General features: G+C 49.3%; 1 protein-coding gene across 1 annotated transcript in view; it reads left to right on the top strand.

Moving 5' to 3' along the window:
* Nucleotides 1–1,985: 1,985 nt before the first annotated feature.
* The window catches only part of LOC112120213 (DEP domain-containing mTOR-interacting protein-like), a 35,639-nt gene continuing 28,063 nt past the window's right edge, over nucleotides 1,986–9,561 (top strand). Inside the window, exon 1 of the mRNA XM_024219206.1 lies at nucleotides 1,986–2,086. Within this exon, the coding sequence (XP_024074974.1) occupies nucleotides 2,001–2,086 (86 nt within the window). The 5' untranslated portion in view covers nucleotides 1,986–2,000. The remainder of the gene's footprint in view (nucleotides 2,087–9,561) is intronic.

Here is a 9,561-nt window from a genome sequence, read left to right as displayed (position 1 = left end):
ACAGATCTCATCCTCTTTACTTCAGGAGAAAAAAATTCAAAGACAAAAAGCAAGTGGGAACTGAGCAGTTCCGAACGCTGTGTCAACGATCCTTCACTTTCTGCAGTGCGCCTCGGGCTTGGAGCACATGCGGCTTCGCATAGTCTGAAATTGCTGGAGACCTTTGCAATACCGACAGCAGGTCTAACAGAGAATGGGCCAAGCATGTGGTCTCTGAGGGTTGTCTGGACTGAAATCATGGAGAAATTCCAGCTCAGGTAGACGTACCTGAAGTAGTTTGAATCTAGCAGTGTTTCAGCAGGGCTAGCTCACGCTGAAGTGCATGCTGCCATGGTTTCATTGTTCCAGGGCCGGAGCTAGATTAAAGCTAGCTTGGGAACATCTACTTGAGCTGTAGTTGCACCCCGTGACTGCAGTATAGATGTGCCCAGAGCGTCTTCGGCCTCGTCTTCAGTAGGAAAAAAGGGGGTGTTCTTGCCTCATGTTAGCTCATGTGAGGTAACAAATGTGAGGTAAGATCACAGGCTGTTTAACATGAGTGAGCAGGTCGTGGTAAACCCTAGACTGCCACTGGAGTCTTTGCCTCCACCTCAGGCATATGAAAACTACACCCTGCCTTGACTTCACTGGGAATGTACCTCACGTTCGTTACCAAGTGCAAGCTACCATCAAAGAAGAACACACCTTGTTTCGTAGTCAAGGGGCACCCTTTCAGGCAGATCTTTCCCTGTGCTGTTTGCGTGGCTTGCCTGTGTGTGTTAATACACAGCTCCAGGCTCTGCCCCACTAAGCCTTTGGAAAGCAGCTTCAGTATTTCATGTGAGAGTCAACTGACTTCATCCCCCGCTGGCGGCAGAGTGCAAAGGCCCTGCTGGCATCTGGAGTTATTAGAGTTCACATTCCTTTTTAATTCTCAGGCTGGGGCCTCTAATTGTCATGGTGTGTATGCTGGGCCCAAAGTACCCACTGCATGGTGCCAAGTCCCTGGGACCTGAGGGCTTGTTCTGGCAGGGGAAGCCTGTGTGTGTATGTAAGGGCCTTCCACCACTCCTGTGTAGCCCCTAGGGAATGCAGGTCCCTGTGGGTTTCAGGAGCTGCTTCTCTGGAAGCCTACAGGTGGATGACTCCACCCCGAGTCTCTGCTCTAGCAGTGGTGAGGATCCTCCTGGGCACCAACCCTGATGGAAGAGGGAAGACCTGGTCGAAGGTGACCCCTGTCTATCACAAGGTGTTTAGTTGCTGTTGTCGCTAACCCCAAACTGCTTAACCCTGTGAATTACCCTTGTGCAGGACCCACCTCTGATTTTGCTCAGCTTGTTCCAGCTCCTTAATGAGCAGTTTCCCCCTGATTTCAGGGGAGAGACACACTCCACAGCCTATTGAAAACCACACCTTCTTCCTCAACCTTTAGAGTTGTTTATTAAAGCAGCTTCAGGCCAAGGGCAGCCGCAGTGCTAGGGCTCTGAGCCTCTTGGAGCAGCCAGCTGGCTTTCCCCAGGTACAACACAAGGGTTCTTTCATCCCAAGGCAGTTTGCAGGGAGAAAGGGAGGAACCCAAAGTAAGGATCAGATTGCAGCAGGCTCCACCTCCAAATGACATGCTCCAGGAGAAAAACATTAGGTACCTGCACCTACCTGTTACACAGCCAGGATTGAGCATCGTCAAGGGGAGAGGGGAGGAAATCATCCTTTGGAAACAGCCCCCTGAGTGCTCCTGAATTTCCTGCCTCCCATCTTCTCCCGGAGACGCTGCAAACAGCCTATACCAGGTGCCTTAGCTCTGCTAAGGAGGAGTGGAGCTGGGCAGTGCTAATCAGTTGACTCTGGCAGTCACACATACTGTAAACAGAAAGGCAGGAAAGTAAATGGGACGTCAGCTGTAGCTGTCAAAGAGCTCCCTGAATGGTCCTCTGGAGCTGGGAGGCAGCTGTTTGCACACACATGCTCGCACGCCAAGCACCGCTAAGCTCTTCCGACCTCTGATGTGTGCCTGAGCCAGGATGGAGAGTATTAGCAACAGCCTGAAGAATAAAGCAACCGAGAGACATCACAGAGCAGAGGTGATGATTGCAGGAGAGCAGCTGAGGTAAGGGGAACTCAGATTTGGGGGAGGGGGGAGCTTTTGCTGTCACTCAACTCTGGCCTGATATGCCTATGTAAATGAGCGGTTGTAATTATTAATCAGGTGGTGAATGCAGTTTGCAGGGGGGTTGGGAGGGAGAAGAGAGAAACAAGGATGAAAAGAAGCTGAAATAAGAGGCTAAAAGAGCTATTAGTGGGCTTGTGGCTACAAACTGTCTAGCGTGCCCCCGACCCCCAGCTCTTGTGGGTTCAAAGCACTGTTTCTGTGCAGAACTTTTCTTCCTTCTGGGGATTCCAAGTGACCAAAATCTCTCTCTTCTAAGGTATTTCCTGATTTGTCTTTTATAAAAATCAGTTTCTTTTTAGTAATCACCCCTGGATTTTTAGCATGGGCTTTACTCTCCTCTCTTCCCAAACTTCCTAAGTGAAGGGAAAAACTTCCCTCATTAAATAAAACAACCAGTTCCTAGGACATGGGCACCTGGGAAGGAAGCAGACTTCAGCTTCCTCTTCATTGTTTAGTCGTTGTTTGCTTTTCAAACATTAGCCCTTGTTTTGCTCAATACTCCTTGAAGAGAAGGACACCTTGTCAGCCTTGGAGTCTGAGTTGTGGCATTGAGCTGCTAACACAAGGTCTCTGGTCTTCCGTACATGTTTCTAGCTGATCATTTTAGTTGCTGCATCTCTGATCTGGGCTGGGAAAGTTTTAGCGAGTTTTGAGAATGGCACTGTTGAAAATGTTACCCGAAGTTCCAGTTTCAAAAATGATTTAGGTGGCAAAGTGCCCAAGTCTCTTCTGAAAACAGGGTGTAGGTGTCACCCTGCAAAGGGTAACTGGGCTGGTGACAGCCAGGGTAAGACCTTCTGCTTGTGGGCTGGTTACTGGTGTTAGGGATCTGAGCCATAGCTGCAGAGCACAAAGTCCTTCCTGGTTACAAGGCAGAACCCCTTACTGGTCTGTGTGGTCTCCAAAACATCACCGTAGGCTCCTCAGTCGCTTTACCCACTGTGTTGAACTGCCCCAATTCTGACACCACATTCAGGGTGATTTATTGTTATCTCTTCTTCAATGTATCTGATAAAACTCTTTAGGAATGAGCCAATGCTTTCCTTCCCTGCCTGCAAATGAAGGGGATAATCACTTCACAGGCACCTGTTTTGTTTTTAAATGGAAAAATCCCTGTTCATCTCTCTCCCTCCAGGAGCACAGGCTGTTTATTAAGCTCCAAGATTTTTATTTGGGAGGAGAATAGAGAACTTGCTTCCTTAAGCAATGTGAAACATCCAGAACTCATGTCACTAGCGAATTTTAGGATCTGTTAGTTGGGTTAGGAAGGGAGGCACCCTACTCCAGTGGGTCCTTGGCGTGTCGGCCTTATCCTTGTTATTTATTTGTATTATGCTAAGAGCCTACAATGCCCAGCATGGCATCAGGGCCCGTGGTGCCAGGCACTAGATCCTCAATAACAAACAAACAAAAAAGACAACACGTGCCCCAAAGAGCTTGCAATCAAAGCTTTGCACCTCTACCTCGATATAACGCGACCCGATATAACACGAATTCGGATATAACGCGGTAAAGCAGCGCTCTGGGGGGGGGGGGGGCTGCACGCTCTGGTGGATCAAAGCAAGTTCAATATAACGCGGTTTCACCTGTAACGCGGTAAGATTTTTTGGCTCCCGAGGACAGCGTTATATCGAGGTAGAGGTGTATATGAAGAAAAACAATGAGGGTCAACCACTTCTCCTGGTTATTGTACGTCCCACACACCTCACCTTGCCTTGTCGCTAGATACCACCTTCTTAGCCCTGGGAGTTGCCAAGGCCTCTCTGTAGCTGGAAGAATTGCTGTTTGATGGCCCCTTCCCTCCCTAAGCCAAAGCTTGCTGCCTTTGCAATACTTTGAGTCCAAGCGGTGAGGGACCAAGTCTTGGAAACTGAACCCAGGTCTGCTGTAGTGGGAAGCGAAACAGCAGCTGGACTTTTTACTGAATTGCATAATTTAAATTGCTCACCACAGAAATGTGACCTTTAAGGAATGGCCCATCCCCTGGGCAGTACAGGATTGTTCTCGACAGGATATTTTTCTAGCGCTTTGCCCAGCCTTGTTGTAAACATCCCAAGTAATGGGATGTTTTAAACAAGCACCATGTCCTGTGCCACTTGAGGGTCAAAAACATTGGGCTCAAATATTCAGGGAGGGACTAAAACCATCATTATGGGTGTCAAACTTGCAATCATATCTGTGCAGGTAGAAGGGGGCATCTGCCGGGATCTACTTGCAGGATCAGTATCTAATTTACCCTGGGAATTCAGTCTGGTGACATCTGGGTCCTCTACAGGGATGTTCATGATATGGGCCATGAATTTACTGCACTTTGTGACTAACCTCCCATGAGCAGAGCTCCTACTCTATTATGCTAAATGGCCCATCAGATCTTTCTGGCTCTTAGCAGCAAGGAAGAGAACTTGGGTCAAATGTGTGACAACCTGTACTATCAAGCCACCCATCTTGTACCACTCTTTGCTCAGGAAGCTCCCTCACTGTTGCCAGCCTGAACTCACTCATTGAACGAACCTATAATATAGAAAGGATGCCAAGAAATCTAGAGCTTTGCTGTTGTGAGTGGGTCCCAAGGAGCTCTTTAGGGTGTGCTCATTACAGCATCAGCTCATCCTGAACAAGATGTGTCTGGGTTGCCTTGGTGTGTGTGAGGTGAGCGTGATTGATGGCGGCTGTTTCTGTGAGGAGAATAATGCGTGAGGGGAATTGGGCTGGAGAGCAGGTGGGATGGAACATGTATAAAACAAAGCCACCAGGCGCTGGTGTAAGAGTGAAAGGGAATGAGCTAGGTAGGGGAGCTGAGAGAGATTAGTTTACCCTAGGCGACGTTTTCACCTGCTGTTTGGGATGCAAACATTACATCAGGTCAGAGAAGGTGAGCCCTGCTCCCAGCTGGGGAGCAATGAAGACCAGGCTTCGTTGCATCTTTGACCTGCTCTTTGCAACAGGCTTGAGTTTCTTGTTGCCTGGATAACAGCAAATGGATTTAATACAGTTCAGCAGCTGTGACCTGTCAAATTTACCCTACCCCGGGGGTGGCCAACCTGTGGCTCCGGAGCTACATGCGGCTCTTCAGAACTTAATATGCGGCTCCTTGTATAGGCACCGACTCCGGGGCTGGAGCTACAGGCGCCAACTTTCCAATGTGCCGGGGAGTGCTCACTGCTCAACCCCTGGCTCTACCACAGGCCCTGACCCCATTCCATCCCTTCCCGCCCCCTCCCCTGAGCCTGCTATGCCCTCGCTCCTCCCCCCCAGAGCCTCCTGCACGCCATGAAACAGCTGATCGGGAGGTGCAGAGAGGGAGGGGGAGGCGCTGATCAGCAGGGTTGCTGGTGGATGGGAGGTGCTGGGAGCAGGGGTGGGTGGGAGCTGATGCGGGGCTGCTGACGTATTACTGTGGCTCTTTGGCAATGTACATTGGTAAATTCTGGCTCCTTCTCAGGCTCAGGTTGGCCACCCCTGCTCTGCCCTATTGCGTCTATGGACAAATGGAACTGACTGCAGATAACAAGATTCCAAAGCGTGCTCAGTGCTTGTCTCGGTGGAAGGGAAGGTGCTGCAGGTGTGGTACACAGTCAGGAGCTAATACTCTTGCTGCTGCAGTCTTGTTTTTGGGATGCTCTTGAAGAATCCAGAAGCTACTTCTCTTTTTTTCTCCTTTCCTCTCATTGAGAACCCCGGCTGGCTGCTTCCCTGCTTTGCAGGGCCGCCCGGGGGAGGAGTGGGGGGAGGCAAGTGGGGCAATTTGCCCCAGGCCCCGGGCCCTGCAGGGGCCCCCATGAGAGTTTTTCGGGGCCCCTGGAGTGGGGTCCTTCACTCACTCCGGGGGCCCCGGAAAACTCTCGCGGGGCCCGGGCCCCCAGAGCTTCTTCCACTCTGGGTTTTCGGCGGCAGTTCGGCGGCGGGGGGTCCTTCCGCTCCAGGGACCCGCCGCCGAAGTGCCCTGAAGACCTGCGGCGGAGGGTCCTTCCACCCCGGGTCTTCAGCGGCAATTCGGCGGCGGGGGCCCCCTGCCGCCAAAGATCCCAGGCCCCCTGAATCCTCTGGGTGGCCCTGCTGCTTTGTGCAGCATGGCAGAAAAGAAGGGGGCAGGATGGGGGAGAGTGAGAGAAAGTGTGTATGACTGGTGAGTGAAGAGTCCTCCTTTTGGGGTGAGGAGGGAGAAGGACTCCACTGTGGATCAGCTGACTTTCCCCCTTTTTTTCTTACTCCCCCCACCCTGCCAGCAGCTGGTCTGTAATAGTCCAGTTGAGACCAGAAGTGAGCAAAATCAAAGCGGCCAATGCTGAGGTATGTGAATCTGGCTTAGCATTTTGCACCCAGGGGCCAATCGTGAGTTCCAAACTTGGCATATGTGTCGCACCCTTTATTACAGGCAACTTCTCCTTCCAACCCTCTGTCAGGCAGGTGGCTATAGATGGGGAAACTGAGGCAGAAAGACTGAGCGACTTGCCTGAGGCCATAGCAGAGGGAACTGGAGCAGAGCTCTGTAGTCTGCTCGCCCACTGAACCCCAGTTACTCCTCCATAAGTGGTGGAAGAGACTACTGTACTTTTAAGAATGAGCTGGGTTCTGACTGGCTGATGTTTTTCTTCTGTGAACTTTGATAACTAAATAAGATTAATCAGTCCTATTCTATTTTTATATACACTCCCCCTCCTCCCTTGACTCCACATGTCCCTGCCCTAGTTCTGGGTTTGGCTGTGCAAATCTTTGCTCTACCGTCAGGATTGTTTGGCTTCTGACAAGTTCACAGTTGCTCTCAGTTTGGATTGGCTGTTGAGATGAGCCGGTTTGGTGTCAAAACAGCTTTCCCAGCCAGAAATAGCTGCTTGCGAGATATATAAACAAACTCCACCAAGACTCCTTCTTTTTTCTAGTCCTCTGGAATCCTATGCTCCCCTGTGCTGTGCAGCAAGGCATGAAGAGTGGAGTGACCCTCAGACCAGCAGAAGGAGGCAGTCAGAATGGTGTGGTCCCCTTCTAATGTGTTCTTGGTACTTAGTTGGCAGTTCTTAGTGATCTCCTTCTTCTTGACTAAGTGAAGTCCTGTCTCTGATTAAAGCGACAAAGAGTCTCTGACGAAGTGGGCATTCACCCACGAAAGCTTATGCTCCAATATGTCTGTTAGTCTATAAGGTGCCACAGGACTCTTTGTCGCTTTTTACAGATCCAGACTAACACGGCTACCCCTCTGAGACTTGTCTCTGAATAGTAACTCAGCAGCACGTTTTACAAGGCTAGGTTTATTTTACATCCCTTGTGTCTCTTCTCATTCTTCCTTTGTATATGTGCATGCAAATTCCATTGACTTATTGGGCATTGTGTGTATATATCGGAGAGCAAAAATCAGCGTATGGGGTGCTCTATAGAAGAGGCCAGTTAACCATGTCTACACTGCCACTTATGTCAGCAAAACTTATGTCGCTCAGGGTGTGAAAAAACACACCCCTAAGCGACCTAAGTTTCGGCAGCATAAGGGGTAGTGTGCACCGCGCTATGTCGGTGGGAGACGCTTCTCCTGCCGAATAGCTACTGCCGCTGTTTTTATTTTGGCGGTTTTATTCTGTTGATGGGAGAGCTCTCTCCCATCGGTGTAGAGCAGCTACAGGAGTGATCTTACAGTGGCACAGCTGCATCAGTACAGCTGTGCACTATAAGCTCGCTCGTGTAGACATGGCTTTAGTCATTACCAACTGTATGCAACAAATAGCTTGTCTACGCACGGAGTTATCCTGGAATCGCTATTATGCTTTCAATTCACACCCTACCTTAACCCAAATTAACTTTCCTGTGTAGACAAGCCCTTCTCTATTATATACTTGAGCTGGACTGAGCACGCGTGGACTAAAAAGTTGTTCATGGATTTACTTCATGGTAAACAAAGAGGGTACGAAGTGAAGATTCACTCCCACGAAGAACAAAGCCACAATGCAAACGGGTGCACAGATTGGCCAAGATTTTCAAAAGGGAATAAGGATTTATTTGGGTGCTGAACTTGACACCTTAAACAAAGTGCTGGGCACTTCCAAAAATAAGGCCCATTTAAGGTGTTTATTTGGGCATGCCAAAATGGAGGTACCAAAAATCGCTAGTCCCTGTTGAAAATCACAGCCCTTCAAGGGGCATGGTGGATTCTCCATCACTTGAAAGCTTTAAATCAAGCTTGGATGTCTTTTTCTAGAAGACACACTGTACTTCAATCACAAACTTATTGGTGTGTTTTTTTGCAGGAATCACTGGGTGAAATTCTCTGGTCTGTGTTATGCAGGAGGTTGGATTAGATGATCATGATGGTCCCATCTGGCCTTGAAAATCAGAGTATTGGGGTTTCCTTACTACAGAAAGTTTACGACTGGAAATCAGGCCTGATCTTGCCTGGATTTCTTCTTGAAACTCAGCCCTCAGTCTCCCGTGCCTAAATTAAAAGTAGGAGGGGGGGGGGGAACTTGGTGTCACTTAAGCAATTCTAACCTGGCTGGTCCAATTATGTAACCCTCTCCCCTCCCCTCAAGAATGTACTCATGCTCATACAAACTGGGAGTACAGCACAATTTGTTTTTATTGCTTTATGGCTCAAAGCTGTATCTCTAGAAACCAGTTTATATATGCACTGCTGTGGCTGCCCTCCCCTTCTACTGAGCATGTGAGGGTATTTGACTAGAAGGACTGCAGTAGAAAGGAAATCACCTTGCACAAGAATCTTGTCCCTTTTTTTCATGGCCACTCTTCTGCATTTAATTGCTGTGGGAGTGTGAACTAGAGCGAACTACCACATGAGTGACCCACTCTGGAGTTTTACTAAACATTTCAAATGCCAATTTTTGCTCTAAAATAGAGACTTTGCTTCTATGCCGGAGTCTGACTTGGGGAGGTTCACTGGTTTGTGGATCCACACTTTGTTCTCCTCTGAAAGTAATGATCAACAGGGGAGTTGCCCAGATTGATCCTCTTAGGGTACGTCTACACTACCCGCCGGATCGGCAGATAGCGATCCATCTATCGGGGATCGATTTATCGCATGTAGTGTAGACGCGATAAATTGATCCCCGATCGCTCTCCCTTCGACTGGTGAACTCCAGCTCGGCAAGAGGCGGAAGCAAAGTCGATGGGGGCGCCGCGGCCGTCGATCCCGCGCCGCGAGAACGCAAAGTAAGTGATTCTAAGTTGATCTAAGATACGTCGACTTCAGCTACGCTATTCTCGTAGCTGAAGTTGTGTATCTTAGATCGATCACCCCCCCCCCCAGTGTAGACCAGGCCTTAGAAGAGGATTTCTCTCCAGTTCAATATAAGACATCATTGTAAGCTGAGCATGAGAACAACAGAGCATTTATACCAGTCCTCAGTGCAGGGCCGGCTCCAGGGTTTTGGCCGCCCCAAGCAGCCAAAAAAAAAAAAAAAAAAAAAAAC

The sequence above is a fragment of the Terrapene carolina genome, unplaced genomic scaffold (assembly GCF_002925995.2).
Source record: "Terrapene carolina triunguis isolate 2854851 unplaced genomic scaffold, T_m_triunguis-2.0 Scaffold130, whole genome shotgun sequence".
Classification (NCBI taxonomy): domain Eukaryota; kingdom Metazoa; phylum Chordata; order Testudines; family Emydidae; genus Terrapene; species Terrapene triunguis.
This window is presented reverse-complemented; position numbering and strand designations above follow the sequence as displayed.